The 25,852-nt window shown below is 40.1% G+C and overlaps 1 protein-coding gene across 3 annotated transcripts in view; it reads left to right on the forward strand.

Annotated features, from left to right (window-relative positions):
* The window catches only part of PCDH15 (protocadherin related 15), a 1,303,618-nt gene that overhangs the window by 812,480 nt on the left and 465,286 nt on the right, over positions 1-25,852 (forward strand). For all 3 annotated transcript variants that reach the window (XM_059729933.1, XM_059729932.1, XM_019484297.2), the window contains one exon: positions 12,245-12,357. In XM_059729933.1, the coding sequence (XP_059585916.1) occupies positions 12,245-12,357 (113 nt within the window). The remainder of the gene's footprint in view (positions 1-12,244; positions 12,358-25,852) is intronic.

Here is a 25,852-nt window from a genome sequence, read left to right on the forward strand (position 1 = left end):
CTGTCTTCCCAACAGTATTTTAGCTATGGAGTTAATATATACTATCTATTGGTCCTAGCTCTCAGCTGGTTTTCATTGTCCAAGGTTTTCCTCAGTTTAGACATAAATGTTCGACTTCCCATACCACCCCATAAGATTTCACTTCTCTGTTATTAATTATTTACATTTGAAAGGCTAAACTATGCAAATGATGTGATGTAATATGATATTTATAAAAATGAGATCGTAATAGCATATTGTTATAAATATGCTGCATTTTTATTTTATTCTTGTGAAACCCCTGAGTTATTGTTCTATATTTCTACCATAATTCTTTAACAGTTACCTGCTGTCATGTGGGGCATAATGACCATTAGCTATGAAGGCAACATTTCACATAACTTCACAGTTAGAGCTACAAGATATTGGAAAAGATTTTAAATTGAATTCTGTGGGCTTTTTAAAATATTCTTGCCTTAGCATTTGTCTTAACTGCAGAGATAACTTATGTACTTATTTTATTAGCCAAAATGAGTTATTCTTAATATGCTGGTGCTTATCCCTCAAGCTAATTGTCCTATTCTGGGATAAGATTAAAACCTAGCTGCAACTTTCATTTGTACTTCTTACTTTGCCCTGAGATTGCAGGCTAAACCACTCAAGTGTATCAGTCCTTCAGTGCCATCCTATGTGGAAAGGCAAGTTGCATCCCAGTTCACTGGCAAAGAATCATAAGATGCATTTACTTAACAAACTTACCATGCCAGGCAGCAGCACAATCAAATTCACTATACTGCTTCATGCAGGCACCTCCCAAATCATTCAGTATAGCTATATTCATACAATACTGCATGTGACCTAACCGAGTGCTTCTGAGCAGCTCTAACCCATTTGGAGTATTGGGAGAATATAGCTATACTGCTCCAGTAGAGGAGGTAAAACATAAAGATCCTGGTATTTGAATGTACTGCTGTTTGTAAATCTACAGTATAGGCATTTCTGTAGAACAGCTCATCTTATGAAAACACACAAATCCCTGAAAGCTTAAGGTGAAGCAGCCCCAGTGAAGGTAATAGTAATTCCCAGTGATGGTAAAAGTAATTTAAGTATGGCTTTGCAACTTGTATTTTTTCACATGCAGACCACACTAATTTGGGTTCTCAAACCAGGAAGTAAATCATCTCTATCTTCAGTCTGCAGTGAAGATATCAAGCCAAAAACTTATATACTAGTGGTATATTTGTTTTTCATTATTTCTCTGCAATTGGCTGCTGTCCTCTGAACTGAAACAGGCAATAAATCAGGGTGTCCTAAAATTAAGCATACTTCTGCAAATATTCATTATTTATTGGCTGCTATTGATGAAATGTTGGAAGGTTACCATGGCATATTTCTGAGACTCTTGGGCTAGAGAACTAACTACAATAGTACAGTAACAATAATACTGTCTTTTACTTAAAATGTGCTATGAGGCAAAATGCCTTGTCCCTTGATCTATACAATGAAGTGCTTCACTAAAGAAATTATTCAACAGGATTTGACTCTAAAGAGCTAAAGTCACCACCACAGTATTGTAATTTTAGATTTCTTACAGCATAACACCTGGCATCCTGACATTTAGAAACCTGACATTTAGCAACCTTTTTTTGTACATAAACTTTTTCATTCATTGGTTTTCAAGAAGTGAACCATATTTCAATAGAGATGACAAGTCTACATATACCCACTGACCTGATATGTGTTTGGCAAAGGAATCATCTTATTCCTACTTAATGCATACCTCTCCTCTGCCTTTCACTCTCTCTCTTTTTTTTTCTAAATATGGCATGTTTTTTAAAACAAAAATAAGCTAAATTGTTTTCTGACTTTCGAGTGGAATCATAAATTATTCCATGGTTACAGTTTTATTGAAGAAATCTATGGCTAGGTACAGACATTAAGAAAGCCTGAGGTGAAATCAGTTTTAAAGTATGTGGTCTTTTGTAAACAATGTAGTTAGATCAATAGTGAACCCAGATTCATTCTTTGGTTGGGAGTGGGGGGCAATCTTAGACCAGGTTCCACCAGTTTTAAACCAGTCTTGTGTGCCAAACTTCTATTTTGTTATGGGGTATAGACTGATTTCCGATCACTTAAACTGGTAAAAAAAAATAACGTCTGCACCTGGCCTCAGCTTCTCTTTATATATGTAGAAGTAGCATATGACATCCTAACCGCACATTTATACTTGCCAATGATGAAAATACAACTTTTGAATTGTTCATCCTGTGATTTTACAAGTTTCAATTAACACCTGCACAGGGTGAATACTACTTTCATGTGTATCCGAATATGACAAGTTAATTTAATGGCACAGTGGATTCTGCCCATGTCCCTTCCTTATAGTTCCCACTGCTGAAACTCTGCTATGGATACATCTTGATCTTTTACATTTCTTTCTCTATGGTCTCACTCTTTTTATTCTTTGCAACTCCTGTCTGTCCAAAATACTTCTTTCAAAGTCTCCTGCCCCCCCCGCCCCTTAGTCTATATTGCCCTCTTATAGATTCCTTCCTTTGGCTCCCTATATGTTACTGTATTAACTTCAAGATCTTTGTCCAAGCCCACAGTGTATAGGTTGCTCCTGCTACCATCATGCACATGCACACACATGACCCCTAGGCTCTTCATATATATATATGTATACATAAATGCATGTGTGTGTGTGTGTTTTCTTCTGGAGATCCTCTCAATCCATTTACTTTACTTCTCCATCCATCATTTTTACTCACTCTTTCATACCTTCTAATATGAAGTCTGTCATTATCTGCCAAGTACCCAGGGCTGTTAGATGCCACAGCAGTTCTGAAGTATCTATATTTATTTAGATGCTAAAATATTTATTCAGAAGTCAAAATTTAGGCACACTTTTTTGTTTTTTGGCTTAGGGTTATGAAATGACATTCGTACAGGGCTTAGGGGGAAAAATGTTTCTTTACTTTATGGTTTAGAGTTGATGAACCCACAGATGCATACAGAGAGTATTCCATATAACTTACAGCAAATATATTATCAGCATTGTAGTCATGTGATAAAATGCAACTGTAATGTTTGTTTACAATCATAGAAAATTAGGGTTGGAAGGGACCTCAGGAGGTCGTCTAGTCCAACCCCCTGCTCAAAACAGAACCATCCAAATATATCATTCCAGCTAAGGCTTTGTCTAGCCAGCTCTTAAAACCTCAAAGCACAGAGATGCTTCAACCTCTCTCAGTAGCCTGCTCCAATGTTTTACTACCCTCCTAGTGAGAAAGTGTTGCCAAATAAATAACTTAAACTTACCTTGCTGCAACTTGAGCCCATTTCTCCTTGTTCTGTCATCTGCCACCACTGAGAACAGTTAAGCTCCATCCTCTTTGGAACAACCCTTCAGGTAGTTGAAAACTTCTATTAAATCTGTCCTTAGGCTTCTCTCCTCCAGTCTAAATAATCACAGTTCCTTCAGCCTGTCCTTAGAAGTCACGTGACCTAGCCCCCTAACTCTTTTTGTTGCTGTCTGCTGGACTCTCTCCAATTTGTCCACATCCTTTTTGTGGTGGGAGGGCCCAAAACCAGACACAGTACTCTAGATGTGGCCTCACCAGTGCTGAATAGGGGGGAATAATCACTTCCTTTGACCTGCTGGCAACACTCCTACCAATACAACCCAATATGCCATTAGCCGCCTTGGCAACAAGGGCACACTGTTGGCTCATATTCAGCTTATTGTCCATTGTAACCCTCAGGTCCTTTTCTGCAGAATTCCAATTGGTCCCCAGCCTGTAGTGGTGCATGGGATTGTTCTGTCCTAAGTACAGGACTTTGCATTTGTCCTTATTGAACCTAGGATTTATTTTGGTCCAATCCTTCAATTTCTTGAGGTTTCTTTGAATCAGGGGCAAGGCAGGCAATTATTTTGGGCCGAGGGCCGCTTACTCAGTTTTGGCAAGCCATCGAGGGCTGCATGACAGGCAGCCAGGGACAGATAAATATTAATTTTCTAAATGTTTTAGGGGCCCTGTGGGGCAGATAGAATGGCCTGGTGGGTCACATCCAGCCCACGAGCCACATATAGCCCACCCCTGCTTTGAATCCTAGCCCTATCCTCCAGGGTAAACTAAATCCCCCCAGCTTGGTGTCATCTGCAAACTTGCTGAGGATGCATTTTATCCCATTTTCCAGGTCACTGATGAAAATATTGAACAAAACTGGCCTTAGAACTGACTTCTGGGGCACTCCACTTGGTACCAGCTGGCAACTAGACATCAAGCCTCTAAGCCTGATGATCCAACCAGTTTTCTGTCCACCCTACAGTCCATTTATCCAACCCATACCCCCTTAGCTTGCTTGCAAGAGTGTTGTGGGAGAGCATATCAAAAGCTTTGCTTCAGTCAAGGTATATCACACCTACTGGTCTCCCAGCGGCCACTGAGCCAGTCATCTAATTGAAGGCAATCAGGTTGGTCAGGCATGACTTGCCCTTGGTGAATCCATACGGACTGTTCCTAACCCCCTTTCTTCTCCTCCAAATGCTTACAAATGGGTTGCTTGAGGACCTGCTTCATGATTTTTCCAGTGACTGAGGTGAGGCTGACTGATCTGTAGTTCACTGGATTATGCTTCTTCCTTTTCTTAAACATGGGCACTATATTTGCCCTTTTCCAATCATCTGGGGCCTCTCCTTATTACTATGAGTTTTCAAATATGATGGCCAATGGCTCTGTAATCACATTGGTCAACTCCTTCCATAACCTCAGGTACATCCCATTTGGCCCCATGAATTTATACACATCCTGCTTTTCTAAATAGTTCCTAACATGTTTGTTTTTTTCCCCACTGTTGGCTGCTAACCTCCTCCCCAAACTGTGCTGCCAGGTGCAGTAGTCTGGGAGCTGAACTTGCCTTTGAAGACTGAGGTAAAAAAGGCATTGAGCACTTCAACCTTTTCTGCATCCTCTGTCACTAGGTTGCCTTCCCCATTCAGTAGGGGATCAACGCTTTCCCTGATCTTCCTCTTGTTGATGACATACTTGTGGAAACCCTTCTTGTTACCCTGCATATCCCTTGGTAGCTGCAAATCCAGCTGTGCTTTGACCTTCCTGATTTTATCCCTGCATGCCTGAGCAATACTCTTATACTCCTCTCTAGCTATTTGTCCAAGTTTCCACTTCTTAGAAGCTTCCCTTTTGTGTTTTAGCTTACTGAAGAGTTCCCTGCTAAGACAAGCTGGTCTTCTGCCATACTTGCTAGTCTTTCTGCACATCTGGATGGTTTGTTTTGGTGCCTTTAGTAAGGCTTCTTTAAACTACAGTCAACTCTCCTGGACTTTTCTCCCTCTTAGACTGGTCTCACCGGGGATCCTGCCCAAGATTTCCTTGAGCAAGTTGAAGTCTGCTTTTCTCAAGTCCAGTGTCCAGTTTAACAGCTGCACTTCCATTTTGATCAACGATCCAAATCATTGGGATTACTTCTAGCATTCTAAATCAAAGAACAGTTTGAAACAGTACCACTTATAGAACAAATGTCCCCACTACCACCACCATCAAGAACCTGCCATAAAAAAAGGTGTTTTTCTTTTCCCTCTTATGTGGAATTTCCTGCACTGATACATGGCTTGAGGGCCAGGAGAGGAAGTAGTTACCCTGCTGTTATGAAGCTCTAAGATCCAAGAACTTATGATGTTCTAAGGATTTTTATAGCAGTGAAAGAAAGTAATGTTTGTCTTCAGCTGATGCAAAGAGACTTGTTTTGGGCATGAAATGGCTCAATATCTCAGATTTTTAAGTTGTGATGTATTATTATGAACTGAAATGCAGTGTAAATCACATGTAGAGGTGTTTTGTTTTTTAATCTTCTCTGAGTGCTTTCAGTTTCAATTTGTTGCAGCAGATCTGCATTTATTAGTAACTCATAGATTCATAGATGTTAGGGTCGGAAGGGACCTCAATAGATCATCAAGTCCGACCCCCTGCATAGGCAGGAAAGAGTGCTGGGTCTAGATGACCCCAGCTAGATGGTTATCCAACCTCCTCTTGAAGACCCCCAGGGTAGTGGAGAGCACCACCTCCCTTGGGAGCCCGTTCCAGACCTTGGCCACTCTAACTGTGAAGAAGTTCCTCCTAATGTCCAATCTAAATCTGCTCTCTGCTAGCTTGTGGCCATTATTTCTTGTAACCCCCGGGGGCGCCTTGGTGAATAAATCCTCACCAATTCCCTTCTGTGCCCCCGTGATGAACTTATAGGCAGCCACAAGGTCGCCTCTCAACCTTCTCTTGTGGAGGCTGAAAAGGTCCAGTTTCTCTAGTCTCTCGTCGTAGGGCTTGGTCTGCAGGCCCTTAACCATACGAGTGGCCCTTCTCTGGACCCTCTCCAGGTTATCCGCATTCCTCTTGAAGTGCGGCGCCCAGAATTGCATGCAGTACTCCATCTGCGGTCTGACCAGCGCCCAATAGAGGGGAAGTATCACCTCCTTGGACCTATTTGTCACTCCTCTTTCTCCGAGATTGTGTACTTTCTTGTCTTCTCTTACGAGTCTGAAAATCTGAGGAAAAGTAGGAAATTAAAGCAGAAAGTAAGACTAAGATCTAAGCTATACAAGGGGTATCGCTACCCTACTGCAGCCTTAAAGCTAAAGAAATCTGAGGCCATAGAGATTAAAAGTATGGCTATACCATCTCACCCCTGCTTCCACAGAACATATAGTCTGGATCATATTGTCACAAACCATATGTGGTACCCGTGGAGTCCCCATGCATGTTCCAAAGAACAGATCAAGGTTTGGCCTGAGAACTCCCGCAGAGCAATGCTAGCTAGCTAGGTCAGAGGTCATGGATGGGTCCACGAGTTGCGGTCCAGAAAGGGTGAGGGGGAGAACAAGGTAGGAGGCCAGATGAAAGCCCCAGCTCTTGGGGACTCATTCCCAGGGCGAGGAGCAGTAGTTCCCCGTAACAGGGGACCTGCTCAGGGCCGATCTAACAGTGGTTCGCCCACCAGTTCCTGGGCCAACCACCCGCATTCTCGTCCGCCACGCCTTGTTATAATTATTTAATAGATGTTAATTAAGCGGGAGGCTGCCCATTTACTGTCCCGATGCCAGGGGGCACTATCTGTGGCTCCATTCCTCCCCTACACTGCAGCTCAAGTCTCGCAGATAGCATCTAGGTGTTACAATAATCACCGGCCCCCACTCTGGGCCCCAGAATCCTCCTATTGAACCCCACTTGGATTCCTCCCCTCAGGTAGCCTCTTCCACCATCTTACCGGGCACCATAGCTCCCTGAACTGATCCCCCTTCGGGTGTGATCTCCCCACTGGGACCTTCAGCTCTCTAGCCCTGGCCCACCTCCAGGCCAGTTGGAACACCAGGCACACAGCTCTTGGAAATTTCTCATGGTGGGCCCCCAGCCCTTCAAACATTCCAGTCCTGGCCCCAGCATAGGCCAGTCATGGGGAGCTCAGACAGGCCTTGTGTCTATGGCCCTTTTTGCACTCTCCGACGGTCCACCCTCTGGGTCCTCCAAACAAATGGGTCACCCACCTGGTTGTGGGGGCTAGGGGTTAAGACATCCCAACCCGCCTTTCACTGGGGTGGTAACTGGCCTGGCATTTCCTGGGGGCTCCCGCACCACTGAGAGCCCCAGCAGCCACCCACTCCTGGCAGGGTGCAGTTTGAGGTTGTACCCAGGACCAGAAGCCTCCTTACCATCCCCTACAGCTCTTCCCTTACCTCCAGATGATACCCACAGCTCTGTGGCCAGGCAGTGTTGGCTGGCCTCCACCAGCAGAACTGCCCTCTTTATATGGGCAGCCCCAGATCCAAAATGGCTGCCCCCATTAGGCACCTGCTGGCTGCTGCCTTCTGGTCCTTAAAGTGGCAGGCACCAACAGTGCCCTGCCACACTCCCCCAAGAGCACCCTTCCCTTACCGCTTCCACTTCCCAGTTACCCAAGAAGCATGACCAGCACTCCCCCACCTCAGTTTACTTCCTTTATTTCTTTTAAATTTATTTACTACTTTTTGTTTTATCCTTCAGTGGCTGACTTCCTTCATTTCACCAGTCTTCCCCCATCTCCATTTCCTTTCCATCTCCCATTTCATTACCCATCCCATTTCATTACCCCCATACCACCCTAGCTCATCTCCAGAGCAGGGATAGAAGCCTGTCCTGGCTCACCAGCCCTGCAGTGGCAATGTATAGCTGTAGTTTCTAGTTAGTTCCCTACTTGCCAGGCCTCTAGTAGTAAGTCACAGGTGTGCTGGTAGGAGACAGTCAGTGAAGGCTGTTAGCCTTAAGTTGTGACTGCTCCATGCTTGAGGTAGCATTAATACTGATCAGCATATGTGCAGCTCACAGCATAAGGTGTAACAAGACCCAGAACAGGTCCAAATGTTTTTAACAATATGGGTTCCTACTTGAAATCTCTGGATATATTTTGTGAATCATGCTTGCATACTTAACAGTGCTAACATTGCATGGCACCTTGTCTCATCCTTGAAAGCATCCCAGATACCATACTATACTGGTTGAGAATCACTACTCTAAGGGATTGTCCATATAGGGACACTCAGGAAAGTTAAAATGAATCAACTAAAGGAGTGTTGTCAGTGCACATACAGTCTGGTTAATTAATGACTAATGGATGTTCTTATTAAAGAGTAAAGTGGCTTTAAATTGCTGTTCTTTAGACTTTGACCCTCTGTGTATATGAGGCCTTGTTTATCTTAGAAATTCTGATAGCACAACTGTGTTGGTTGGGATCCCATCTCTCGATCCACGCAATTATGCTACCAAACTCACAGTTTAGATATTTAGTGACAGAAGGCAGCTTCTGCTGTTCAGGGGAGCTGATGTCGTGGGTAGCAAAAAAACCCCCTTCTGCTGACATGGCTGTGTCCATGGCATGCATCCTGCTTGCCCTAGCATTTTTGTCACTGACATTTAAAGGATCAGTATTCCAATGCTAAAGGATAAGCCTGAGTCTGTCTAATTCAGAACCCGGTATGGTTCTTTCTTATTTGTATGCAGTTTCTGACCTCTCTTGTTCTAATAGGTTCAGGGTCTGCCCTGGTGATTGAGCTAGTGACATTAAGTCTTCAAGTTTGCTGGCATTATATCATTATAGACATTAAGTGGAAGTTGTTAAGCAACTGTTAGGAATGTCCTCTTCCCTTTCATTATAGTTGTGTAATCTCTGATCTCCATTAAGATTTCTAGGATGAAATATATTTTATTGATAAATCTAGATGTGTTGATCGAAGAATTAAAAAGTATTCCTGTATCTGTTGCAAAGGGATGCAGGGAATATTCCATTTCTATTCTATACATTGGAAATATTTTAGAGCAACATATTCTGAAAGACTGCATATGCAACATTTTACAGGTAAGATGTTTGTTAGTAATGTGGTATTAAAAGTTTAGAATGAGCTGTAATAGAGCAATCTCACCTTTATATCAATAAAATCTTTCTGGCCTACTGCATCATTATGTATATATATACACACACATGAGAACAACTGTTTAGTATTATACCATCTCCTGTGTACTAATGATTTATTTCTTGTGTACTTACTTTTTGATAAAAAATATTTTTTTGTAGTTTAGTACCAACTCAGAGAGCAATTGATTTTCAACCTGCCACTATAAAGTGCATTTATTCTGTTCACTCACTCTCTTTTGTCCATGGTACAAAAGTGCCTATTCAATACAAGATATTACTTTCTCAATATGTTATGACAACAATGGAGACCAGAGTAGTTTTTAGCTCACATGTTGGGCTCCTTAGGAACTATCAAGGTTGATGGTTTTCACCCCTGATAGCCCTGGAAAAAAGTAGAAGTAGCCAAAATCCTAAATGGGTATAATTTCCATAATGGAACCCAAAGATCCTGCAGAACTTTAGTTCTGTAATATGTTTCAAGTGTTAGAATAACATAATTTTCTTTGGAATAAAGCCAGTTAATTAAAACTGTGTATGGCTTCATATTGGACAACTTACAATGACAAACATTACTGGTTATACTGTTGTTAGTATCTTAAATCATTTATTTAGCACTCCGATATTAAATCTTTTAAATCACTTTCTCATCCACGGTAAGATGTACTGTCTTTATATTGTGCCAAAAGCTGCTGTTCAAGTACTACCTTTATATTTTACTCTCCTGACCTCTGGAAGTCTTGGCTTCTCTCTTTTAATTTCTAAACCTTAGAAATGAGAATCATGTAAAGCAAGTAGAAAGTGAATCCATTAGGATGTCCTTGCAAAGATGTGCATGCGCATGTTTAACTCCATGAGCTTTTGGGTAGTTCCCATTAGCATTCAATAGACTTCTCATAGAGCCTTGTCACCCAGGTCACTTAATACATGTTTAGTCTCTGTGGTATTAAAGTTAGGGCATATTCTAAGCAATCACTCAATCATGTTTACTGTGATTAGCTGATTCTGGATCTGGGCCACAGCACAGCACTGGAGCTGGCTCAAGACTCCATGAGATGTCAGGGCTGGGACCAATGGTCAGCTGACTGGAGGTTGTTCAGGACTGGTGTGCTGCCCATGTGATCTCTCTAAAACATGTTACTCAATATGATCTGGAGATATTCCTCCTGCAAAATGTTCTAAGGTTGCTGTGGTACAATCCATATGTTTTACTGTTTGAATGTGTGGATGCCAGCATTTTAAGTGCAGTTAACATGTCCTAAGTGTAATGTGCAACATAGCCCACAGTACATGGTGTTAAGTTCATGCTACTTGCATTCACTGTGGCCTACCCTAATTTTTAACAGCTTATTTCTAATGCCTGCTATTTATTGGATTCTGGGTACTTTTCTTTTTCCTTTCTTTTTTTCCTTTTCTTTTATCTGACCCTATCATTATGATGGAATTAAAAACAATTGAAAATCACTCCTTAGAGACTAGCTGTTTCTGTACAGCACTGATCATACTGATGATGATCGGTAAATAAATAGAATAGCACAACTAGTAACACAATACAATCTTTGACGTTCATTATTCTGTATTAAATTCAACCAGTTGCATTAGGGTAAATGCCTTAATTAACACACAAACCTGTTACTACTTAGGAACTCTTATATTTACGCCATGTAAAACATAATTGCTTTCTGATGATTAATTACAGATGCTTGTCCACATTTCAGACAGTCAGAGGGCTAAGTCACCTGGTCTACAGGAAAATGCCTCAGAAGAGGCTATGAAAGAGAAAATTATGTTCTTTCCTTGTGTGATACTAGTGGTCCTCACAGTGCCTTCCAACTCTATGTATGACTTTATTAAATGAATTTGTTTTGACATAAATAGAAAGCCAAAGCTGTATTTGGAATTCTTGTTCTATTATGCTGGTTTGTATTTTCCTGAATCTCCTATCTCCATCTTTATTCCCTGTAACAGCCTCATCATAATTATGTTGTTGGGTTTCCTCACCTGGTGTAGAACAAGAACAATCACCACTCAGGGTGAGGCATGGAAAAGTAATTCAGCCTCTTGCTGATGACATGTTGCCCCTTAGCTTTAACAGGAGACAAGAGGCAAAATAGGCTTTCCTCACTCTAGTCATGTCTTGTTTGTTTCTCTGCATGCTGCCTCTTCTCCTTGTGATGATACTACCAACAAAAAGTCTGGGGAAATGTGAAAAGAAATGTTGATAGGAAGTTTACTAAGTCCTCTTTCCCTGCAGCAGAATCAAGTTATGCATCCTTTTACGCACAGATCTCACTGATGCAGTTGGCCCCCACTTTGTACTACTGGAGCAGAAGGGATATTGCAGGTCATTAGCAAGGCTGCTTCAGCTACATTTTTTGTAGGCACAATTCTGCCTAGTGTTGTCAAGATTGTTTGATTAATGCTAATTGCAAATCCTAAAGCCAATTAAAGATATGAATAGATATTATCAGTATTTAAAACCAATATACATGTAATAGTATATACTATGTATGTGTGTATGATATATACTATTAATAGTATTATATACTATTATATATATATAGCATAGTATATATTATGTACTAATGATTATATTTTTTTTAATTAAGTGTTTTGCCTAAGACAATCATTTCCCAACCAAATGTCTCATATAGTGCAATTTTTGTTAGTGTTTTATTTTTTGTATTAAACACATTTAGTTTTATTCATTTGTTGTTTAATGAGTGAAGTAAATACAATGTTTAAATAAGGCTGTTACAAACAGTACTTATTTCTTCCAATTACATGTTCAAACCTCAATGTCTTTTTGCAGGGACTCCTGAGGATTATCCACAATATTTCCATATGAATCTTACAACAGCTGTCCTCAGTCTCTTACAACCCATAAACAGGGATTTGCACCAGAAATTTGATTTAGTCATTAAGGTAATTTCAACTGATTTCTCATTTCCATACACTCATAAATTGCTTAGTAATAAAATCTCTGGAGAAAATGGAGGATGTGTTCTATATTTTTTAAGTGTCTGTTAGTTATTAAAGAAGTTTAATCATAAAGTCAAAAGGTAAGATGTACCTTTAAAAATGAGTTATTCAGGTTCATGTTTCTTTAAAATATTTCTTTACTGTTAATTTTAAGAATATTATAATTACAGTGTAAGCAAAATACATGTATAACTTCCTAGTTCCTTTTTTTTTTTACCCATGTAATTGACTAAGAAAGGGTTAGACATTTTATATTTTGTGTGTTTATAAAAATATCTAACATGTACACTTGAGATTATTCTTTATACAGGATGCCAAGTGTGAATTCCAGGAAAACTGGAGAAAAAATATATACATAAACAATAATATGTTTTTGGATTAGAGATGAGTCAGAAGAGAGAAGCTCCAATACAGAGCTATGATTTTGGATGTAGAATGGGATTTCCAGAAGTGCTTCTTGGCTTTATTTTGCTCCCATTGGGGTCAATGAATGCTGTAGAGGCTGACACCAACTACTTTTGAAAATCCTGCCTCTAATGCATGAGTACAAGCCTCTCACTGTTTTAATTTCTTTAGCTCCAAAAGGTGCCTTCACAGCACTCTGTAGTCCCTCATAAAACAGCTAATGTGAGTAAAGCTTCTGTAAATTAGCTCTGAAAATGTAGAAAGTCCCAGAGTTGGTGTCATTAGATAGAATGGGAAGATCCCAGTGTTAATTCATTTGCACATTTGAAATTTAGAAATAAAAGAATGAATAATGCTGATATTAAGATTTATATAACCAATATGTCTGTTAAACCTAGTATTTTATTAATTTTACTTAGAGTACACCTAAAAATGTTTTATTCAAGGTTATGGTGCAATCTGTCTAAAGGGAGAAACAAAAGTCAGTAGCATAAAAGATATGGTTGTCTAATAAAGACAGAACAAAGTACATTTGGGAATAATATGGGGCAATCCTGTAGGAGGTTGCCTAATGAGGCAGAAAGTCTTACAGGTTTCTTTTGCATGTATTAGTGGTAGAGGAGCAAACCATGGATTATGGATTGTAACAAATGGTAATGTTTTACTTTAATTAGTACACTGAATCACAAAAAATATAGCAGTGTCTCATTCCAAGGAAAATAATAGTGGAGCATTCCAGACTGCAGTATGGCCTGCAATGCGAGGTCTTAAAAATGTCTCAATAATTAGCTGAACACTCTTAGCATAAACAACTTGTAGTGTAAGCAGTATGCTGATAGGGCTATAATTACTTATTCATTCATGACCCATTTTATTAATTCAGCTTTAAATTTGACATTTCTGTTCCCTGTGACCTGATCATTTCTCTTGTCTCTAATTTCTTTTTTATACTGTGTGTAAAATTATTCATGGATTTGCCTCCTTCCTACCATTTTGTTGTGGTTTTTAATTTCTTTCATTTTTATTTCTGTTTACTCAAACTGAAATAATTTTGTGTTTTTGTAACCTGTGGTACTGAAATACATTGGAAAATGTGCTGCCATTCTTGGTGTTTGAGCACCATTGGTATTTATTACATTCTTCTGCGCTAGGTGGTCAATTAGGAAAACCTAAAGATTTAGATGTTATCCAGACCTCTATATACATCCTTCATCTATCACTTATCTTTCTTTCTATCTCTTTTCAATTTAGTTATCTCCCCATTTTCAGTCCTAATTCTCTTTTCCTGACAGGGCTGGGTTAGGTGTGACAATATGCAAGTTTCCCAACTTCCACACACAAATACTATGACCATATATTCTCAGGGGTGGTTCCACTGGGAAAGGGAGAAGTCCAACTATGAGAAGGCTAGCTTCTTATATTGTTCAAGCAGCATTATGGGACAAACTGATATTAGAAAATAGGCAAGCTCACATTAAGCTAAATGTCTGAGTAGTAGAACTCACACCATTGACTCAAGAAAAGCAGATTAATATTCCGTTTTTTTTTTTTACCTAAGAGTTGAGTGCAGTTACAACCATGGGCTCTTAAACTGAGGTGGCAGGAGGTCTTCCCTGACTGGAATACAATGAAGATTGGGGAGTGTTTTGTTTTGGATAAAGGGAAGAAAGCAAAGGAAAAAAACCACGGAGCAGACAAAGAAAGAATCAGAGTGATATAGATGGAGAGAAAAGAAAAAGGACACAAGCAATAGAAACTGAGTTTTGTTGTTTTAATAATTGTGGATGTCAGTTGTTACATATCAGGTGCAAAGACCATATTTAACTCCAGTTACATAAAATTTGATTGTGGACTGGACTGGTGCCATATGAGAAACCAGACAAAGATGAATAATTGACATAGTTTGGCACATCCAGACTCCCCAGTAATGAAGTGAAGACAACAGCTGGTCCCTAATATATTGCTATATACTAAGAAAAAATCAGAGTGGTATAGATGGGCAGAAAAGAAAAAAGGAAATAAACTCCAGTTATGTAAATTGTGATTGTGGACTGAACTGGTGCCATATGAGACCCCAGACACTAGTGCCATATGAGACATCAGTATACTTGTATAAGCAGCTTCATAGAAGAAGATCTCTTATTTCTAGCTTTGAGCTAGTCCTTACATCAGGAATCAAAATCCCACACTCTAACCTGGAAAACATCTTGTATTTATCCAAATCCAAAATCACTTTGAATTTAAGATACCTCCCCCACAATAATTAGGTTTTACACCTAGAAAAGATATATAGTTATAATTTTCCATGTATTGAATCTAATTATTGGAGAGTTGTCTTAAAGCCATCTCCTCACCACCTCAACAGGGAAAGCAGGGGGCAGGAGCAAGGACCTACCACTTGCCCCCCACCACTGGTGTTCCCATGGTGCCTACTCCACGTGCCACCTGTACCTGGGCCCTCTAGCACCTGCCCCCCTGTGTCATCTGCACTCCCTAACACCTCTGTCCACCCCACCATTTGCTCTTTCTCTGCTTGGCTCCCCTTGCTGCTTATCCCCCTCTCTCCAACACGCACTTACTCTCTGTCATGGCTTTGGCTCCAGCTCCAGATTCAGTCATGTACTGGCTCAGAGCATGGAGCATATGCTGGCTTCAGTCCCTGCATGGCCAGGCAGCAGTGGTATCTAGCACTAGCAGCTCCTGCCCCAGGACCAATTGGGGCTGGAGGTGCCACCATTGTCATTGTTGCTTCCAGGCCAGGGAGGCTGAAGCTAGCATGTGCTCCATGCACCAGGCTGGAGCCACAACAGAAGGTAGGGGGAAAGAGGAGGGGAGGGCAGAGTATGGGATGGGGGAGTTTCGTGAGTGGCATAGGGGGTAGGTGAGGGAACAGTGGCTGTGGCTCCAACTCTAAACTCCTGTTGGAGCCAGAGCCATAGCAGCTGCCTGCACTCTGCTGCCTTGTTCTGTAATCAAAGATGAGGGGCTTTTCTCCCCATGTTGAGTGCAGGAGGGAAAAAAAAACTCATCCTGGATTCAAGTACATTGTATATACAATATTTCAAAAAAAAACATTTCTTGGGAAGTTTTTGATAAGGTACACCTTAAACCCAGCACTGTTTCCTGAATATACTAAGGAGCAGGGCCATCCCTGGGAGGGGGGAGGGGCATGAATTGGGGCAACAGCCCCACACCCTGCACTTTGAGGGGCCCCACAGACAATGCCATGCCACCACCGCCAAATGCTGCTGACTTTGCCGCCATCGAGCACTGCTGGCTCTGGCTGCTTGCCACCCCCACCCCTGGGCCCCACACAGGCTGATATGCCCCAGGCCCCACAGACCCCTAGGGATGGCTCTGCCCAGGAGTATAGGGAATTTCAGTACTCCAAGGAGGAAACAATATTTAAGTTGCATAGCTGCTACTTTTAAGTATTTTGAATGAGTCAGCGTATGTTTCATTCTTTCCTGTTCTAAATTATTTGATAAGTGCAGTAATTTATATGACACTGAAGCTTTTCCCGCTATGTTTGCTTTATAAACCATTTTTTATTTTGATTATTTTTGGTTTCTTCTATTACAAGATTACCGTCATTTGGATATATAAAACAAAAATGTGTACAGCAATGGTTTCAAACCTATCAAAAAGTCCTGTCTTTTTGTCTTATAAAGAATCAGTGATGCCAGTGTAGCCAAACGTGGTAACAGACTACATCAATTAAAAACAATAGTTATGCTAGTCCAGTGATACTTTCTTTGTGACTTTAATTACAAGCTGTATTACTAATGGAAGTTTTTATAGGCATTATTAGATTCAAATTACTGTGTTTTTTGTGCAGTCAAGGGGATAATAAGTAAAAGTATCAATCTGTAAGAATAATAATATGCCACCTGCTTGAATAATAGCAGTGTAGTGCAGCACTGTTCAGGGATCCATTGAACTGGTACAAAGCAGAAGCTTTGATCTGTATCGGATCTTTAAGATTCTTGTGTTACCAGGTTTGTATTTTTCACTCTTCAGGTAGTGGAACCTGATTTCATTTTACTTGGGGAGGGGAGGTAGAGGGAGGGAACAGGAGAAAGTCTAAATAAGTGCATTTAAACAGAAAATGTACCACAATCTGAAGACTCATAGGGTTCCCCCGTGGTCCCCTCCCTCTCCTCCAGTCCTGTCCCCCGCCCTCTACTTACTGGTATGGAGTTTGGGTTCAGCTCCCTGCAGCAAAGAGTGGGGACTGCCCAAATGTCCAAATCTCTCCCAATCTTTTCTGAATCAATTCGGAGAGCTTTGAATCGATTTGGACCTTTTTATTGGTCTCCCGATTCAATTCAGATGCGGAGACTCAGCCACCAAATCTCCTCCAAATCAAATCAGCACCTGAAACTTTGCACAGCCCTACTGCTCAGGACCACAGAGCAGCAGGGGGGACAGCCAAAGCTGGACCTGCATTCTGGTGAGTGAAGGGGGTAAGGGAAGCTCCGATTTTCCATCATAAAAACACCCCCAAAATCAAATGGCAAAGTATATAGGTATTTAGAATGTATTTTATTATCATGACCAAGGCACTGGAAGGCTTCTGTTGCTTTAAAATGATAAATATATCAATAAAACATTGTGTTCAACTGATATCTATATATATAATGTCATTTCATTTAACAGAAGAAAAATGTGGATTTGGGGTTCTTTAATCAGAGAATTTTGGATGTTTTAACAGAGTTAGTATATCTAGACAGCACAGTGCAGCTTCTTGCAACCGGCTGTGTTGGAACCAAATGTTCAAACATATAGATACTGGAAGAAGTCAAGACAAGTTACTGCTGAGGAGCAGGATACTGTAGCTAAGCAAAACATTGCAACAATGTGGCTGCTCTGCTTTCATTACCCAAGCTCAGTAGCTGGGGTAGGATAAGGGAAGGATGAGTGCCCAAATTCTATCAGAGCTGCAAGAGAAGCAGAGAAACAGGGTACTTAGTCTCTGTAGCCTTCCTGAAAGGCTTTTGTCAGTTTAACTCTGCACTGCAGAGAAGCAGGCACTGGGGAAGTTGTCATTCTGATTTCTCCCAGCCTTTCCTATGGAAAAATTCAATTTTGTAAAAAGGATATATTTCATCAGAAAATAATTCCAATGGACAGTTCCTGACTGTTTCTAGGGTGACGACAGTTGCAGTTACTCACTGACAAATAAAAACAACAGTTTTATTTAGAGTTCAAGCACTCAAGCACTTTCCTGTACTCTTCCAGAAAGTCTAATTCAGTTATACTCAAGCTTCTTAAAATCAGGAAATGAACTCTGTCCCCTTCCCTGACCCTGTGACCTTGGCAAAAGCTTGTAGGAATTATCTGTATACACTACAGCTGTTGTATTTCTTTTCATAATTGTCGCTATTTTGGATAGTCTTTCTGCGGATGCACACACTATAACCTGCTTGCACGTGAATGTTTGGGACATGACTAACTAAAGACCCTAACTCCACTGATTTTCATAACTTTAGATATGCTCAGCCCCATGATTTGAGTAAAAGTTGATGTAGAATAAGTTGACTTTAACAAATGTTATTTGATGGGACAGTGAGGTGAGAAGCAAGGCTGTATCTTGGGTTTTCCTTGATCAAGTGGCATAACATTTAGATCATTAGCTACCCTGCATGAGGTACAGCAAATTACAAGGCAACCTGAATAAATGAATGGATTTTAGCACACTTAGAGTCAGATTTAAACAGAAAGGCTTCCTCATTATTAACTTTAGGGTAGCTGGTTTTCCACCATAATTACAATTGAAAGGAAGACCAACTTCATCAGAAATCTACAACTAGAAATTTACTAACCTGCAAGAGCTTTACCTGAAAATGGGCTGCCACTTGGTTGAGGTTGCAGTGCCATTGGAGTTGGTTGGCAGCCAGCTCCTCCTAAATCGTGATGCCTTCATCCATTTTCTTGAGTGTGCTTTCACTGTATGCTAGAAGTATTTCCTTTAACCACCATGAGATATATCAGGCCATTACAAAGCTGGGAGTAGAGCACTTCTTTTGGAGTCCAGAGTCAGGCATCCACACACACTGTCCAGTCCAGCACTGTTGGTGCTTGGGAATCACTGACTCAATGCTGGTAACAGTGGCTTCAGCAAGGATGCTGGCACTTGTGCAGTGATCTTTCCATTTGTTGGGGAGGATTTTCTGGACATATCATTGGTGATACCTCTCCAGGCTTTTGAGATGACAACAGTAGGTCACCCATGTTTCACATCTGTAGAGGAGAGGGGGCAGAAGATGACTTCATTGTAGACCTGTATCTTGGTGTCTTCCTGGAGATTAGTAAATTTCTTTGGCTTGTCTTTATTCATGGTAAAGGAGGCACTTGCACACTGGATCTCCTCATTACTGTTCATTATCCAAAAGAGGTGGCTACCAAGATAGGGAAAGTGCTCAACTATGTCTAGAGTCATTCCCTTGAAAGGGGCAGAGGGGAATGGCCTGGGACAGGCTGACAGAGCACTTTGGTATTCTCCATATTGGGAGACATGCCCAAAGTTCAGGAGGCTTCTCTAACGAGATCCAGCACCATGTGGAGGTTTTCCTCATTGTGTGGAAGGATGGCACAGTCATCAGCATATTGAAGGTCAAGGATGGTTGTTTGAGTACTTTGGCCTTTGAGTGAAACTGTTCCAGGTTGAAGAGCTCTCCATCCATTCAGTATTAAATGTCAATTCCAGAAGGAATATCTAATAACTTTGTCACTGGTTTCCTGTATATGGCCTTCAATGACCTTACTAAAGTCTTCAGTTCCACTGGACACCCACAATGAGTTACAGGTGCTCATTGTTTCTTGGCAGGAAACTACTGTAAGTGTTTTATCTATCTTTGCAGTGGCTTGGGACATCTGCATAGAGTCACTCTATTAGCAACAAAATTAAGATAGCAGGCATACATATGCACTGTCTTACAATGGAGGTACATTGTGAGGCTTTGCTGGAGTTTTTTTTAAATTGCAAGTGTTGCTTCTGGGAGCAGAAGTTGGTATAGTTTCCAAAATGGGTACATCAGCCGTGTATATATTCTAAGGGTTTTATATTAATAATTCAAAATGCCCTAGTGCCCTCTGTTGGTTTTTCAAGCATGTTCACATTAAACTAGGTATGCATCCCAATAGAGAGCAGCAAGCCAATTTTGTCATCACTTTCACTTACATATTGGTTTAGATTATTACAGAAGTTTACTGGCCAGAATTAAGTAAATTATCAAAGCTTTGTTTGAAAAAAACACTGTATGATTTCACACCCAGTTTGTCAAACAGTCTAATAGAAATATCAACTTAATTAACTTTCTAGCCATAAATCTTGATCAAGTTTTGTAACAAATGTAATCCTTTATCTAATCTTGATGAGATTATGATTAATTGAAGAATAGCTGAATGGTGGTATGATCTGTGTGTGGAGATCATCCTATTATCGAGGAGTAAGGCTACCCTTTCTATCTTCATGAGCAGCCAATAGTAACATGATGTTTATAGTAACGTGATAGGGGTAAAGTATATATTTGGTATGGCAAAGTCTATGGATTGAATTAAGTCAGCTGGAGAGGTGTTTTTGCTCACAAGAACATTTCTGAGAAAAAAGAATATTTTGAATTAATTTGCCCATTCTTTTCCAAAACCCCAGTACAATAGCTAAAAGGTCCTGCCACTTAATAGTGATGTGAGCCACTTTGGATCAGAAAGGTATGTTCCTCGATGCATACGTTGGCTCCATTTTTGTTTACATAAGCAGGCTTTGCATTGCTCATGCTTTTCACAAGATAAAAGTTTGGAGGAGAAATAACAGAATGACACCCTTCTATTGCACATGATAGAGGTTAATAGTTTCTTTCTTTCCTTTTGTGAATCTTATTGAATCTTGTTGTTCCCAAGGCTGTTGAAAGCTTACCTGGAATACACCAAAAGATTCAGAAATGGTTTCAATAACCACCTCAGCAAGAGTCAAAATGCAGGAAGTGAAGTGGACATAAGCTGTGTTATGTATTATTTGTCAAACTGAGATAATTTTTTCTACTGAGAGTAGAATAAGGTGGCATAAAAAAACTACCACATTTCATGAGACAGGAACACATTTTGATTTAATGTTTATTGTAAGACTTAGGAAAGAATAAAAGCTAAGAGAACTGTACTGAGGCAGTTGTTGGAGAAGAAGGCTATAGTAGTTAACAATGGAAAACAAATTACAAAGTGTATTAAGAATTTCTTTATCACATGCTTCCTGATTATGTAGCAAAAGTTACTTATTTCTTCAAGTTCTGATGTGGAGCACGTGGGCAATGAAAGTATAAATATTCACGTATTTTAATGAACTTTATTATTCTTAATTATTATGGTCATTTTATTTTTCCCTGTTTTATCAGTGATAATATCACAAGTTTAGTTAAAGATTTTTAAACATGCTATAAAAGTCATGTTGTATATCAAGTAGAATTCTGGATAAAAGACAATTTTTCATGTTGTATGACAGGAATCAGTACAATCTAAGATTATAAACCACCATACCAAATAGTACCAGTATCAAATTATGCAGATATAAGCTATTATAAAGTAACTGTTAAATCTACATACTTCACTTGCACTACAAGCATAGCAGAACCATTTTAAATGTCATTCATGGTTAAGAAACTTTTAATTATCTGCTAGCTATGCCTCTTTCCACCCTAAAATAGATTTGCTCTATATATTTGCACTGTGTTTGGTCTCTTTCATGTTATCTTCAGTTTCTTGTCTTCTGGCTTCATTCCCTTGGACTCCAGCTGCCTCTCTGTTTTCATTCTCTACTTTGGATTAGCAGTAACTGACTCCATTCCCAGGTCCTGTCACAGTTCAAGGAGTATTTTTTTGCTCCTCAGATTAGGGTCTGTGCTTATCCTCCTCTCCCCCTCAAAGTATTACTAGTGGGACCAGCAGGCATTCTGCTGAAATGCCTTTCTCACATGGTGCAATCCACACTGCATTTGTGTCTGCAAATAACAGTGTGTAGCTAGAGTAGATACTACAGATGGAGAGAGTACATTGTAAGTTTTAACTGTCTGAAAGCTGTTTGGAACATACAGACAACTTTGCAGACCATACTTTTGAATATGTTCTCTATAAAGCAGTTCATGAAACCACACACCATATATATTTTTTATTATTTTTTAATGTGGAAAAATAGTGAGGTGGAGGGGGTTTCTTCTTTATGAAAGATTCAACAATAAAAAGTAGTTTATCAAAAGTACAGCTTATATGGAGAAATGTGCTCCTCCGGAAGCATATGTTCTGGGGCTAATTTGTTTTCAGTCTGAATCATTCTGACTGTATTGAATTTCAAGTGAAGGTACTCACAGCTGATACCTTGGCACAGGAGAAGACACATATGTCACTTGTAATGAGATGTGCACAAACAGAATGTTGTGCCTTTTAACCTGGTCATGGAGCTGAACAGTAGGGCTGTATGAAATAGCATCATTTCATTTCGACTTCCATTTCACTGTTTCACTGGGACAGTGTTTTGTTTCAAGTTTTGTTTAGTTTTAAAGATCGAAACAGTGAAACAGTTTTGATGTTTTCACCCATAGGCTATAATGTGGAATCACAAAACTGTCTATAACGTCATCATTTCTTGCCTGATTCAAAGGAAAATAACAGGGAGGATAGCCCCTGCTGAGGCTACAAAGTTTGTCAAGTTTCAAGAAAATAGGTGCTGGGTTTTTTGGGAAACTGTACCTCAAATCCTGAAAGCAAAACTCCTGTTGCTTCTAAGTGTGAAGGCATAGGAGAGTGAAAACAGCAGGGTTGATAGCCCCTGCTGAGATTACAAAGCCCGCCAAGTTTCAAGGAGATAGGTACAGGGGTGTCTGGGAAACTGTACCTCAGGCTGTTGACAAGCAAAACTCATGGGGGGGGGGGATGGCACAGCTGTTTTTTAGTCCCTCCCCCAGAGCACAGGGATTGGAAGGAACCTCAGGGAAGAATCAGTCACTGGCCCGCTACACATGTCAATATCAGAGCAGTCCTTCCCCCCTCTTCCTCCTTCCTCTCCTTTGTTCCTTTTTCCCTGCAAGGTCAGCTTTTAAACTTTTGAAACATTTCAAGTGCCCTAGTTTCATTTAGAGGCTGTTTTGAAGCCTTTCATTTCATTTCGATTTCGCTGTTTCGAGCTCAAAATGAGTTGAAACAGCATCGAAATAAAACACCCGGCGAAATTTCACACAGCCCCACTGAACAGCTGAGAGTTTCACTGCGCTGGAGGTGAGAGAATAGAAATAGAGGAAATTTAAGTAATGCACTTGCATTAAATATTTGTTCGCTCCAATATCCATGTAGAGATTAATACTTGCAATTACTAGTTTTGTTTAACTATCACAAAAATCTTTTTTTATTTGAATTAAACTGTTAATTATTTATATACTTATAATATAGCTCAGTCACTATTTTTGAGACATTTCCAACAGAAGGATATTAGAATAGAGTAGGCTTGAACTTTCCTGTTCTCAGTAGGATGGCTGTGATCTCTTTCCAGTACATGTCAGTAACAGTATATGCATTAAGAATTGGTTTTGAAATGGAAACGGAGGTCTGAATTACAGAGTCAAGATGGATGAGACTGCGGGATTTACTACTTATTGGAAATTTTAGAAGGCCACAGGAAAATACCTGGCTGTTTAGCTATATTGGTATATCAAAGCAAAATATAACATTCCTATATTTTTATCATATAGTGAATATAGTTTTTAGCATTAAAAAGTTAACTGTTCTTCATGGTTTTCCAGCACACATTTCTGATGCCCCCTCTACTTGTTACAGGTATTGCACAATTACCTTGAGACCAGCTACATGTGCATGATAAAAAATTCCAGCCAGCTCTAAAGTTAGACCTTGAAAATGTGTACTAATTTTCTAGCTGGTTGTTATCAAGCTTTAATTTGCACATGTAGCAGGTTCTCCCTTGTGGCAGGGAACCCCATCAACTGTGGGCTTCTAGCTAGGGCTGTGAGTCCCACAACTGCTGGAACTCTGGGTCCTGGCAGCACCCAGCAACCACTGTGACCCAGAGTCCCATAGCTGCAGATACTGAGTCTCCACAGTGTGCCTCCAAGTGCCAGGACCCAGCTGAATCCCAGCAGGTGCAAGGCATGGCTATGATCTCCCAGCCCTGGGGGTGAATGAAAATTCTAGATGGGGGAGATTGCTGTGGCAATCACCCCACCTTGAGGGTGCATGAAATTGCCAGGGTGGGGTGATTGCTGCAGAGGCAGTCTCCCTGCCACAGGGGATGTGTGGGGTGCCCCTGCATCTCGGAGTCCCTCACCTGAGGGGGCTCCCATCTGCGACAGCTTGCTTCTTGCCCATGCAGGGGAAGTCCAGAATCAGACTCCCCCTGAACTGGCAATAAGGCACAATGGGATCTAGTGCACAATCCCACAGTTGCATCATCTCCTACGCACATGGGACATGGCAGGAGGTGTGATCATGTGAATCACATGTTACATCCCCCTACACCTTTACCTGCATATGTAGAGGGTCCCTGACATACCAACATTTTTTCATCGTCTAAAGAGAATGGAAAACTCTGCTCAGATTGTCTCTCTCAATGATCAGGTTTTCTTTCTATTTTTAGACCATTAAATAACTTGTTCATCTTGGATACTTTCCCTTGGGAATTATGAATTAAGATTGACTTGGTTGCATCCCACTACAGCATAGAGTAGTGAAAGCGAAATTCTCAGATGGTACCAATCTGTGTTGGCTTTCATTTCCAAAAATATCTGTTTCACCTTTCTGCATTTTTTATTACAGATGTCATCCAGAACATGGTATTATATATTTTTTTTCTTAACTCGAAGTAAAAAAGGAAGAGGGTGGGGATAAGGAGAGATTTTATTATTTTGATAGTCACAAGGATTGCTTTTGACTGCTCTACAAACTGATAAACTTCACCACTACTGAAGCCACTTATCTTTATTAGATGAACAAGAAATACTTATATTTAGGGGATTTTAATCATTTTGTCTAGACACATTATGTGCCAATATCATTTGCCTGCCACATCACAAGCTTCATTGACAGTAAGGTCAAATATCTTCTCTATCCTGAAGATATCCTCTGCTTTTTGTCCGTTAGCCAATTTTAATCCATTTCAGTAGTTCTCCTTCATACTGTACTTCCTGACCTTGTAAATTAATCCTGGTGTGTGATATACAATCTAATGTTTTCCCTAAATCTAGATAAATTATGTCCCCAGTTTCACCTTTATCTCCCAGTTCAGTAATACACTCAAAAAATTCAAGCAACTTTGTCAGGCATGACCTTCCTTACATGAATCCATGCTGACTGTTTCTTGTTTAGTTATACTAGTTTGAATACTATATAATGTTTTTAATATCTTACCCACATCTGAAGTCAAGTCAGAGTCTCTATGAGTCTTTCTTTGTTATTTTTATTAAATAGGGGCCTAAATTAGTCACCCTGCCATTCTCTAGTACTGTACCATTTTTAGTGAGCTATCAACTATATTTGGAGATATGGAAAGTACTGGGAGTTGGGAACTGTTCCAGGAAATTAAGTTGTAGCCTATATGCTTCTCATTAGGTGAAGAAATTGTAGATTAAATATTTCAGGAAAATATGTTCTCACTAAATTTAGTTAACTGAAGAGTACTTTCCCATTATCAACTGGATAAAAGTATTGGTGCTGATCGATTGTTTGCCATAGCAATAATTTAAATGAATTTACCATTACTAAATCCATTTGCAACTGCCTGAAAAGGATAGCTGGAATCTCCAACTTTACTTTTTAAGAAAAATCAAATGTGTTGGGCATTATAGAAGGCTCATTTTTGTAAATCTTTCAATTACTCAATTGTCCTTTTTGATCAAGTCATCTTTAACACTTTTGAAGGATATTTTACGTGCATTTTTCATAAACATTTTACAGCTTGGGATTTTTTTGACAAAATGTATACATAAATCATATTTTAAAATCATGTATGGCTATCTATAAAAAGAAAATAAAGAAATAA

The sequence above is a fragment of the Alligator mississippiensis genome, chromosome 6 (genome assembly GCF_030867095.1).
Source record: "Alligator mississippiensis isolate rAllMis1 chromosome 6, rAllMis1, whole genome shotgun sequence".
NCBI classification, from domain to species: Eukaryota; Metazoa; Chordata; order Crocodylia; family Alligatoridae; genus Alligator; species Alligator mississippiensis.